The sequence below is a fragment of the Oryza glaberrima genome, chromosome 4 (assembly GCF_000147395.1).
Source record: "Oryza glaberrima chromosome 4, OglaRS2, whole genome shotgun sequence".
Lineage (NCBI taxonomy): Eukaryota > Viridiplantae > Streptophyta > Magnoliopsida > Poales > Poaceae > Oryza > Oryza glaberrima.
Window position 1 is genome coordinate 21044777 of NC_068329.1, and position 12734 is coordinate 21057510.

Below are 12734 nucleotides of genomic sequence, written 5' to 3' on the forward strand. Positions count from 1 at the left end.
TAAAATGTTTGTGCTTTTCTGCAACTTGTATCATATGTGAAATTTACTCTACAAATATTGATTAACTAGATCTGACCAAAGCTCACACCACGAGCACACAATTGAGAAAATTGAAAACAAAGAAGTTTTTCTTAGCTAACAATAAGAAACACTGCGTTGAGTTGTCAGCTACCCAATCTCTTGAGAAAAATCAGATATTCAAGAATAACAACTCCTCAATGATGTTTGTGCCAACAACATAACTTCTTGAAGGCGATGACACGACGCTCTTTTTACATTTGTGCTAAGCGGTGGAATCTTCCGAATAAAAACATTGTAGTCTATATGTCTCGAATAGCAATTGTGATATTCAAGATGTCATAATCTTCTTGAAGCCGTTGCATTGGAAATTCTTTGATGGTGGTGGCATTGCGCCCGTCGGATCGAGTTTGATGGTAATTGTGGTGGTAGGATTTGAGTGAACTAGTTGATACCCCGCGCGTTGCTGCGGGCATATCATAAAACTTGCAGTGAGTATTATTTGTTAGCGTTATAGGATAGATCAAGCAATTCTTAGTCTAGGACCATTAACCTAAGGATTGAATTTCCTAAGTTGAGAAGAACGTATGCATATATATAAGTAAATTATCTTCATTAGATTGCAGCAAATTGTAGTGAGGTAGTAGTAATGTACGGTAGAAATAACTAACACGCAATGTTAGAAGCACTAAATCTCATTATTTTTGAAGTCTTGTTCTGTGAGGAAGACATCTATGTGAGGGATTTTATTCTTCATGTAGGAAATAGTGTGAGTTTGAGTTGACTTGAAATAGGATAGGTCGTCAGCGGCTGATTTCCCTTGGACAGAAACACAAACGGTTGACGATTTGGATGCAGTAACGACGGAAATTGCTTGCAGGTAGGTGGTGTGACTGGATTGTGGGTTACAGTTCCTGAAGAAGAATAACAACATTTGAATATGTACAAATATGTAGAGAATGGAAAGACTACTGTAAGCATGTGAAACAGGAAACTTAAGTATGGCAAATATGTAGATGTAGTAAGTAACACTTCAATATTCATATCATAGGGGAGAGATTACCTTTTTTCTCCTTGTTCATCCATTTGTGCTGATGATGGAATTATTGTGTGTAGAAGAATTTTCAGGAAGGACAAAGGTATTGTGGTATAGGCTTGTGCTCTGGGGGTGATTCTTATAGTACTTTAGTGGTGTTGGAGGTGGGATTGAGCAGATCAGAGGGATATTTTCTTTGAATTTTATTTGATTTAGGATCATGTATGATTAAGAATTATATCTCGAGCTATTATTTTGGTGGATAACATATTGATTAGCAATAAATGTTTTATTTGAAATCTATTTGGTTTGGCAAAGTTTATCAAAAATAATGGCAGTTAAGCTATGTTACCAAGGATTGTGGAGACCAATTTTATTTATGTAGTTGTACTTTGCAAATTCAATCATGAGAGACAATGGCAATATATTTTGAAATTGTTGGAAGACTGCAAATATAGGATGCATGCATGAATTATAATTGCAGCAGGGAATGGTAATGATAGGATTAGAAAAGGAGGGGCACAGAAAATATGAACAACATATGATGAGGTAAGAAAAACACATACCGATACAGGTTATTTGCTCTTAGTCAAATTCTTTGCTTGGAAGCTTATCCGATGGTGCGACAATTTTATCCGCTGCTATGAAAATCCTCAGATTTGCCCCCGAGTAATGGAACTGATATCCAGAATCTACTAAATAGATAAACACCAATTCATGAAAAACTTTCGCCTTGGTCCTGGGGAGAGTAAATTTGCAGCCTATGGTCAATAAGTAAAACAGAAGCAATTGACATACATGCACAAAACTGAAATACGATTGCTGAACTAAAAACTAAAATAACCTTTCATAGTTCAATTCTAGCCATCTGGTGGGTGCAGTCGGAGGATATGGCTGCTTGGTTGGATGGGCTGGGAGAACGGTGAAAGGGAACTATGGTTTATTATGGTGGAGAAGGGATCTTAAGAGGCTCATGAAAGTAATAAATTGAATTTACCATGCATTTAGCTAGCCACCTGGTGGCCTAATTGATTGTGGTCGTTTTTCATGCAATTGCTCAAATTTAAGAGAGGGAAAAGTAAAGGGGAATAGACAGCAGCAACCAAGGGTTCAACAATTTTCTTGCCTGAAATGCTGATCTGAACCGATGAATCCATGGTGGCGAACCCGTGGCCCTCCCGAGACGTGCAGGGCGCATGCCAATTGTACACCGCCCTCCCGAACTGGTAGATGGGCCCATCTGCTACTAGCACAGTGAGAGGAAGTGCGGAGCCAGCCCGCGGAAGACGGCCACGCACAAGCTGCGCCGCCGTTCTCCTCAGCCACTCGGATGGCCACACCGCGGAACCCTAGCTGGTAGATGAGACATAGAAGGAGACGCAAGCGAGAAGGGGTGCGGCGCCCCGGACCATGCGTGGCGGCTGCCGGCACCGAGCGACAACAGGAGCGGCGCCGCCATCCTGAGCCACCGGCCACTGCGACATGATGTTTCTAGCGATTTTTTTTCTTTTCTTTGGATGAGTGTTGTTGTGTGGGAGGAGTGGATAGGGTTGGGATAGCTGGGCCAATGGGAAAAAGGTGTAACGTAACAGAGGCCCATGAGTAGCATGGGCTGGCCCAATACTGTTCAATGTCGATCTAACGTCCATCTGGAGACCTGCAGACAATCCAACGGCTCAGTAAAAAAAGATAATATAGGCGCAATATGGTGCAAACTTTATAGCAATAACTCCTCTAGTGGGTACCAACTATATAGGAAGAAGGGATGACTGATCTACAACTTGCTTTGTCGACACCAGTTCGTCGACATTGATGTGAGCGAAATTCGATTTACAAAGGATCGACCACATGTTTTGGACATCCTGCTTTTGTGTTTTGAGGAAAGCAAAGATTATGTACAACGTGTAAGCCATTGGTAGAAACAATGGTTCTACATATCTCTAAGAACAACTATAGAGGGATATTTATGTCTTTAAGTGGTATTAATTTCTTAGTTTTTGTTGTTTTTAATTAATTTATAATTTGGTAATTTCACAGTTGGTTGTAGCTTCTCTGGAATAAGGACTGAAATAAATTTTATTATAAAAGGATATCATGGTGTGCACATAATGTATTTTTAAGACTCTCTTGTTCATTGGATTTGATAAAGCGGACTAATATCTCATTTTGAGAAAACAGGGTTTTGTGTGTTCACGTATTGGGTCGGCGTGTAGGAACGTACACAAAATAGTGTGACCAAAGGGAGGCTTTATTCTTGGCAACATAGTCTGGTACGATCATATGGCGTATTCCGCAGCGTGGGTGCTGCAGGTTCCTTGACGATACCAATATACTATAGTTATTTAACATGCACATCCCAGCACACGTGCACGGTCCACGGCGACGGTGGCGGCGTACGTTAGCCGTAGCGGCGGATGGGGTCGGTGCAGCCCTTCTGGGCGGACTGGCCGCCCTTCTCGAGGTAGCGCTGGTGGTACTCCTCGGCGGGGTAGAACCTCCTCGCCGGGAGGATCTCCGTCACGATCTTCTCCTTCCACTCCTCCTGCTTCGCCTCCAGCGACTCCCGCGCCACCCTCTCCTGCTCCGCCGTGTAGTAGTATATGCCCGACCGATACTGCGTCCCGGCTTCGTCTCCCTTCGTGCATATATATATATGTTCGCCGGAGTTAGCGGAGATGAAAAATTAATGGACGGTATAAGCTAGTTAGAACGAACATGGTACATATATACCTGTCTGATGAGCGTGGTGGGCCTGTGCTTCGCCCAGAAGACGTCGAGGAGGACGCCGTAGGGGCAGGCCTTGGGGTCGTAGTGCACGCGCACCACCTCGGCGTGTCCCGTGCCTTGGCCGCAGACGTCGTCGTAGGTCGGCTCGTGGTGGTGCCCCTGCGAGAAGCCCACCTCCGTTCGCGCCACGCCCGGGAGCCGCTGGTACGTCAGCTCCACGCTCCAGAAGCACCCCGCCGCGAACTGCGCCAGCTCAAGGCCCTCGCTGGCCGCCGCGTCGGCGTCCGGCCCCAGGGCGGGGTTCGCCGCGCCGCCGTCGGCGCCGGTATCGTTCGACATGGGAGATGGGCGGTGGGTGTCGCGACCGATCTGTCGTTAGTGGTTGAGTGGTTCGGGATTGGGGTTGGACTACGCAGTGATCGATCGAATGGGTCCTGGACTCCTGGTTTCCGGGGTTTTATAAACAAGTCGTGCAAAGTGGATGATTGGAACCTGGAACCTGCATTGGATCTTGGCCCTCCCACAAAAATATACGTGCACCATTGTATAATTGACCTGAAAAGTTTCATGTCAAGATCTAAGGAAGACAAAATCAAGTCAACTCTTTGGGGAAAGGAGCTTGGATGAAGATGTATCGTAATATCATATCATTGACATGAAAATTTTCAAGTCAAGATCTTTCGCTAAAAAAGATCAGAGCGTAGAAAAACAAATCGATCAAGCGGCAAAGATGTCAGTAGAATCTTAAGGCCTTATTTAGTTCCTAAATATTTTTTTTTCCAAAAACGTCATATTAAATATTTGTACACATGTATGAAACATTAAAATAGATAAATAAAAAAACTAATTGCACAGTTTGCATGGAAATTGCGAGACGAATCTTTTGAACCTAATTAGTCTATAATTAGCCATAAGTGGTACAGTAACCCACATGTACTAATGATGGTTTAATTAGGTTTAAAAGATTTATCTCGCGGTTTCCAAACGAGTTATGAAACTAGTTTTTTTCATTTGTATCAGAAAACCCCTTCCGATATCCGGTCGAACGTTCGATGTGACTTTTAAAATTTTTCTTTTCCCCAACTAAACAAGGCTAACTCCGATCACTTTGCTCCCGACTCTCGTTAGCTAGCGGCACGGCCAACCTTGAATTGAAGCGAAGCGGACAATGTGGTTGCATCAGCAATTTGCGGTTGCAGACTTGCAGTGTCTCAAGTCCAAGAGCAGTAATGTCGCAGGGGTCCGCCGGTTAGACGTCCGCATAGTTCGATTCGTGCAAGTCCGGCCCATAGCCCAACAAGTCAGTGTACGCACGTACAGCTTTTGGGCCTAGTTTTAGGCCTAGACTCCAGAGGCAGAATTAAACAGGATCAAGGGCTTTCTCCCGGAAGGCTTTTTTAGCTTTCCTGCAAAGTGCCTGCCTCTCAGCGGATGACATATGCTGATATCCACTGTGAGGTTGAGGTACAACGGAGCCATCGAACAAAGGCTTACGGGAGAAAGTAATTTATAAATAAAATTTTTATATACATGTTCTTAACGATCTAAAAACAAAGGCTGAAAAATAAAATTCGATGAAAAAAATCTCAAAATCAGCTCCAAATTTAAGGATGAAAATTCAAATTCTGGCTGATAAGCATAAGCCGATCTAAAAGCAAAGACTGAAAAATAAAATTCGATGAGAAAATTTCAGAATCACCTCCAAATTTAAGAATAAAAATTCAAATTTTGGCTGATAAGCATAAGTGAAAAAAATGAAGCCCTAGTACCGTCGTCGCTGCCTCCCTCTCACTCGACGCGGAAAACACCAATTTTGGTCGTTAACACTCCCCCTCACTTCATTTCAGCGACAGCACAAGCTGTGTTTTTAGAAGGATATGTTTTACCCGGCTTCTATATCCAACCGGATATATGCAGCCTTTTTAAATTGGTAACTTAGCCCCTCAAATAACTTAACTTGAAATTCGCTCATATGGAAATTTGAACTCGGAACCTTGGGATACTACTCATGTCACTGCGACCACTAGGCTACATGCCCTTTCACACGGCACAAGTTGTTATATCTCAACTGTACAACCATATCAAGTGATGAGTGTCATGATCTTGGGTCATCATAAATAGGAGATAGGTGAAAAAGTATTGTTTCCCCCGCCTATTCTAAAAATGAGATGAGCTCGAATTGTAAACTCAAACACCTGGTATGGTATACTATTAATCAATGTAGTCTTGGAAGGTACACGTGAAGTTACAAATTTACCCTGTGGATTCACATGAAATTTGAACATTTATCTAGCCCCCCGAAACTTACGGTGCCAGTTTACAGGAGTGCTTGAAACATTCCCCGTGGTATCTTCCCTGGAATATATTTTGCTTGACGTGTTAATTTTAAAGTTTCATCTGCCCTAATCGAATAATACTTTCCTCTTACAGTAGGCCTAAATATTTCTTTTTAGACGCATGTCATTTAGTATTTACTTTAAGTATTTGTCATAAGTAAAATCCTAGTTGGTTGGTGAGTACACAGCCAAATGTATTTGCTCTAAGCCCCTAAGTAATACTACTAGCATCTTTGTGGTGAGTGAGTGAAAAAGTATTCGAAGCAGAGGACAGACCAATCCAGATTCTATGCAGTACTGCTGGTGCAATACTGTGAGTTAGTGTAGTACTGCAGAGTACTCTCACTCGAGGAGAGACGCCCCCACGGCCCCACTGCTGTACAGCAGTATAGGCTGTGTTTAGATCCAAAGTTTGCATCTAAACTTTTAATTTTTCCTATCACATCATCCTGTCATACACATATAAACTTTTAATCACATCGTTCTAATTTTCAACTAAACTTCCAACTTCTGAACTAAACACAGGCATAGAGGAGTTATACTACACATGACACGACGGGCAAACAGCAGACTCAACAGCGGTACACGTGCGATCCATGAGTTGCTGACATGTTGCCATCCCACAGATGACAGACCCCCAGAGTTGTTGAGTCCTCGATACCAACAAGGCAACAACGACCACATATCGCGCCCATTCCCCCTGGTCCAGGTCCCTCCAGGCTCCTCCAGCTTAGCTGGGTTGCGCAACCGAATGCAGCCATGCGCAGATCGATCAGCCGACGTGTATGTCAGTATGTGTGCAGTCGTGCACCGTTCCATGCATGCGCCCATGCCACCACCATGCGCAAGACGGGAACTCCACTCGATCTCTCCCTTCTCCCCCGAGACGAAAGGGAAATTAATTTCTCCTTGTGCGTGCGGCCGCGAAACGACACGGTTCACGCATACATGTACAGGCGTTAGGACTTTGGCATACGCATGACACATCTCCCTCCAAGCTGGCAATCGAATTAGTATTTCTTTTTTTCGTTTGTGCGCAGATGAGATCTAGCGAGTTCTGCTTCGTGCATCTGCCGGTGACAGATCAAATCACGTGTACACACACCTAGGCAGGCGGCGAACCTGAACATCCTCGTCATCGTTCAATCTTCGGCTCCTCTTCGTCACCAACTCACCGTCTTTTTGTCATGTCTCCCACAGGAGAATAACCATTTCGCCTCTCCATGTCTAAATAGCGAGCGATGTGCTCGATCAGCTGCTCGACAACGACGTATTTTACAAGCCGATAGCGATATAGACCGTGTTTAGTTTTAAATTTGTTCTTCAAACTTTCAACTTTTTTATCACATCAAAACTTTCCTATGCACGTAAACTTTCGGCTTTTCCGTCATATCATTTAAATTTCAACCAAACTTTCAATTTTAGCGTGAACTAAACACACTCATAATATCTCGCCGTCGCCTTGGCTTTGGAAGAGAGCGTACGTAAAGCTTCCAGTGAATCTAGCCATCACTGATTAACCGCACTAGCTGACACCCTGAGAGTCTTGCGTCTCGTGTTGTCTCTTGCACAAACGGCTTCGAACACCTCAGAGAAAATATCACAGAAGAAAAAAAAAAAATCTGTGAAGGAGAAGGCAACACTATCACGCAGTACATCACCTTGTCCTCTCTCGATGACACCCAATTGCAACTTGCGAGAGTGCTCCGACATTGACGTGAACGGTGCACCAAGACCGAACGTACCGGGACTACACAGTACTACCGCCCGTGCAAGCAAACCTACCCATGTTAAAGCCGTCACCTGTACTAATCATCGTCGTACTACGTAGTAGGCCGTCGTCCCGTTCATTTGAGAGAGTGAGACAGGTTTTGGTTTGCTTATCACCATGATGGGGACTGAAACTGATATCCTACCTCGCCTATTGATCTGTTTCTGTAACCCGATTGGCTATCGGCGAGAGGACGAAAACAAGACAGATCAAGATTCATTCTTGCCCGTCCATATGACTCAAAGATTTTTTTTTTTATTTGCGTGATTTAGGTGACGGTTTGTGCCACGAGGGATGTATTTGTATTTTGTATTTCCTCTCGTAGACTTTCTTTGGTCTTACATTGCGCTGTGGATTGGTTGTGTCTTTTCTTGTATATAAACGCGACCTTATAAAATTACTAGTGTGTGTATAAAACTGTTCCCGTTTAGGCATGGGTAACACAGATGGTAGGTATGCATATGACGCATATCCTACCTGACGGAGCAATGATCGATGATCATCATGTGATAACTACGAACGCGATGATAATAAAATAGAAGCAAATTAGAATGCCGCGTTTGGATTGGATATGAGATTGGAATTAAACGTGTGTCCGAGTCAGCACCTCCACAGCCAATCAGCAAATCTCTCTTCCCTTCTCTCTCCAATCCAGCTCGTGGCAATCCGACCGCCTACGTGTCCACATCGCAGCCGTCCGTGTTTCCACGCGTAAGGCATCGGCGCCTCCGGGGGTAGGGTCAGCACGTTACGGTAGGTCGCTGCCGGTGGGCCCAAACGCCGCGGGCTCCAGCAATCGGCTTGCTGACTCGGATCCACCCGCTTCTCTGACCGCGCGCCACGTTCGCTGATAATATCTGACCTTCCATTCGAAATCGGACGGTCACCGCGTGAGAACGCGTCCGCTTTCGGCTAGCTGTGAACTGTGCGTACTACGGCCTCGTCGTCGGCCTTTCCCCGCGCCATCCAACATCGATCCACGCCATTATATAGCTGTCGCTGAGCTTGAGACCTCGAGCTCTCATCATTATTCCCAGCTCAGATCATCGTTGCGAGACCGATCGATCGATCCATCTTGTTGTTGCGTTGCTCTGTTTGGCTTCCGTAGTAGATCGTTTCTTGGTTAGCCGGCCTGTTGAATTGTTAATCACGGGAATTTGGGTATTTTCTGATCGATGACGCAGTGGGCGGATCTGGACGCGCTCCGGCCGGCGGTGGCCGCCGACGTGCAGGTCGTCACGTCGGACGGGAAGAGCATCGCCGCCCATTCGTTCGTTCTTGTAAGATGGACTTCTGGTTCTTCTCTGTTCTGGTGGTGAATTCTGGATGGATCAGGGGTTCTTGACGACCTTGCATCGGGGCTGATGGTTTTCTGTTTTGGGGTTTGGTGTGAAGGGCACGGCGTCGCCGGTGCTGGAGCGGATGATCGAGCGGGCACGGCGGGGGTGGAACGCCGAGTGCACCATCCGCGTCCTCGGCGTCTCCTCCGACGCCGTCTTCGCCTTCCTCCAGTTGCTCTACGCTTCCAGGTGATTGGGAGAACACCCATTCCATCATTCGACGTCCATGGCTTTGATCGAGATCTGATGGTCTGACATGTTTGGGCGTGTGTACGTGCGGCCGCGCAGGGTGACGCCGGAGGACGAGGAGGTGGTGACCTCGCACGGGCCGCAGCTGCTGGCGCTGTCGCACGCGTACAGGATCGGGTGGCTGAAGCGCGCGGCGGAGGCGTCCGTGACGGCGCGGCTCACGCCGGAGCACGCGGTGGACATGCTGAAGCTCGCCAGGCTCTGCGACGCGCCGCGGCTGTACCTGCGGTGCGCGCGCCTCGCGGCTAAGGACTTCTCCGCCGTCGAGCGGTCCGAGGGCTGGCGCTTCGCGCGCCGCCACGACGCCGCGCTGGAGCTCGAGATCCTCCAGCTCCTCGAGGACGCCGACCAGCGGAGGGAGCGGTGGGCGCGGGAGAGGGCGTCCCGGGAGGCGTACCGCCAGCTCGGCGAGGCCATGGACTCCCTCGAGCACATCTTCTCCGACGACGGCTGCTCCTGCGCCGACGCCGACGCCGACGCCGACGCCGACACCGACGCGCCGCCGTGCCGCGGCCTGCGCCTGCTGATGCGGCACTACGCGACGTGCGGCGCCCGCAAGGCCGCGCCGGGCGGCGGGTGCACGCGCTGCAAGCGCATGGTGCAGCTGTTCCGCCTCCACGCCTCCGTCTGCGACCGGGCGGCGCCGCACGACGACGGCGACCGCCCATGCCGCGTGCCGCTGTGCAGGTGAGACACGGACACATCATTTCACGTGGTAAACCGTAAACGCGCGGATTTTTACCGCAACAACTCCTCCCGAGATAGGAGTATTTGCGCACGAGTGTCGCGCGTCGCTACAAAACAGTACGGTGGTCAGTGAAAATGCAACGAGATCGCGAACCACGCCTGTTTCGTCGTCACGTCAGATGCCCCATATTCCACGGACGGAATTCACCCGTTCGTGCCGTGCCCACCAGCTTCCGTTCCCCACGACGGAGCTGGACTCGCTTTCGCGAAAACGACGCGATTGGGCCACGCCACCAACGCCGCGAAAAAATCACCCATTTCCGCATCCAATCTCCACGCGAATATACTCCAATACTATCGAACATTAAAAATTCGTAACTAACGCATGGTTAAAAATTGATCTGTGCAGTCATTTCAAGGGCAAGATGCGGGCGGAGAAGGCGGACAAGACGTGGCGGCTGCTGGTGAAGAAGGTGACGAGGGCGAGGGCGATGTCGCGGCTGGCGGCGGGGCGCGAGCGCGAGGTGGTGCCGGAGGTGGTGGCCGCGTCGTGGGCGAGGTACAGCAGCAGCGGAGGGGCCGCCAGGTTGAGATGAGCGTGAGAACTGTGTTACGTACACAGTGCCATGTGGATGGCGTGCGGGACCTTTTCGTGCGTGTTCCTCGCGTGCAATTTTTCGTCGTGGGAGGGAACACCGCGGAAAATGGCGTGCCATATGCCCCTGCTGCTGCCATGGGTGGGGTTGGTGGGCTCTCGTAGGAGTGTGACATAAGCCTGTGATGTCAGGAGGGGAATTGAAGGTGGTGCACGATTCGATTAGACAGTGTAGTGTCGGTGTTTCAAGCTTGTTGTAGCTGGAATGAACTCAAGCGGAACTCGTGTATTAAGTACTGTATTTGTGTTCCATCAAAGAAAATATTTTTTTTTGTCTGTTCAAAGATGCAAAGGACATGTACGTATATATAAAGGCGATCTATACATAGTGATGTTTGGACCTAGCTAGAGTTTACTACTACCTCTGTCCCAAAATAAGTGCAGCCGTGGATATCCGTGCCTAACATTTGACCGTCCGTCTTATTTAAAAAATTTATGAAAATTTGAAAATATTTAGTCACACATAAAGTACTATTCATGTTTTATCATCTAATAGCAATAAAAATACTAATCATAAAAATTTTTTAAATAAGACGAACGGTCAAACGTTGAACGTAAATATTGCAAAACTGCACTTATTTTAGGACGGATGGAGTACCTAATATGGTCATATAGATCAAGTATAGATATATTTTATTATACGTAAGTTTACCTGTGTACTGGAAATCACAGGTTTGTACTTCCTCCGTTCTAAAATATAATCATTTTTAGCATAATAACAAGTTAACTTTGACTATTAATTGCAAAAAAAAATAATAAAAAAATCATGTAAAATTGATGTTACTATATTTATCATTAAACAAACTATCAAAATATGCAACACTTTTTATTTAAAGCATTCTACTTTTATAGATACTAGCATGGTGGCTCGCGCAGATTGCGCGGCTAGCATCATTTTATTTTCTATCATATAATAGCATATATATTTTCTCATTATATAATTTTAAATTTTGCAATAACTTTACAAAACTACTAATGTGTAATATTCATATTATATTTCATATACGTGTTAGTTATTAATTATTTTTAATATCAAATTTTAGTTATTTGTAAATTATATATATTCCTATATGTACTCTAGACTCGTCTTTTAATATATTTTTTTAATTCTGAATTTTCTATAAATTGTATTTCCATATAGACTCTTTGCTCTTCTTCCAATACTATTTATTTTTATTTCTGAATTTTTATTATTTCTAATTGTATTTTTATGTGGACTCTAAACCCATCTTTCAATATTCTTTAATTTTTAATTTCAAATTTTAGTTACTTCTAAATTGTATTCCTATATTGACTTTAAACTCTTCTTCTCATGTTTTTCTTAATTTTGAATTTTAGTTATTTGTAAATTGTATTTTTATACGGACTCTAAAGTCTACTTTTAATTTTATTATGTTTATTCCAAATTTTAGTTTGTTTTAAATTCCTATATGGACTCTATACTCTACTTCTAATATTTCTTAATTTTTAATTCCAAATTTTTATTTTTTTTCTTAATTGTATTTCTATATGGACTCTATACTCTACTTCTAATATTCCTTATTTTTAATTCCAAATTTCTATTATTTCCTAATTGTATTTCTATATGGACTCAATACTCTACTTCTAATATTCCTTATTTTTAATTCCGAATTTTAGTTATTTTCTAATTGTATTTCTATATGAACTCTATACTCAACTTCTAATATTCCTTATTTTTAATTCCGAATTTCAGTTATTTCCTAATTGTATTTCTATATGGACTATAGTCTCCTCTTCTAATATTTCTTATTTTTTAATTCCGAATTTCAGTTATTTCCTAATTGTATTTCTATATGGACTCTAGTCTCGTCTTCTAATATTTCTTATTTTTTAATTCCAAATTTCAGTTATTTTCTAATTGTATTTCTATATAGATTCTAGTCTTTACCTCTAA

General features: G+C 44.7%; 2 protein-coding genes and 1 pseudogene across 2 annotated transcripts; 1 reads left to right on the forward strand and 2 right to left on the reverse strand.

Annotated features, from left to right (window-relative positions):
* Window positions 1-1639: 1639 nt before the first annotated feature.
* Window positions 1640-2654, reverse strand: LOC127770872 (uncharacterized; annotated as a pseudogene).
* A 513-nt stretch (window positions 2655-3167) lies between these two features.
* Window positions 3168-4188, reverse strand: LOC127771764 (peptide methionine sulfoxide reductase A2-2). The gene is made up of 2 exons (XM_052297699.1): window positions 3785-4188; window positions 3168-3689 (listed from the first exon to the last, which is right to left on the reverse strand). Exons 1-2 carry the CDS (start codon window positions 4118-4120, stop codon window positions 3453-3455), a joined length of 573 nt encoding a protein of 190 aa, XP_052153659.1. The 5' UTR covers window positions 4121-4188; the 3' UTR covers window positions 3168-3452.
* Window positions 4189-8859: 4671 nt separating this feature from the next.
* Window positions 8860-11163, forward strand: LOC127769386 (BTB/POZ and TAZ domain-containing protein 1-like). Its single transcript, XM_052294944.1, has 4 exons — window positions 8860-9168; window positions 9284-9417; window positions 9517-10164; window positions 10574-11163. The coding sequence occupies exons 1-4, from the start codon at window positions 9064-9066 to the stop codon at window positions 10758-10760; spliced, it is 1074 nt and encodes a 357-aa protein (XP_052150904.1). The 5' UTR covers window positions 8860-9063; the 3' UTR covers window positions 10761-11163.
* Window positions 11164-12734: the final 1571 nt, after the last annotated feature.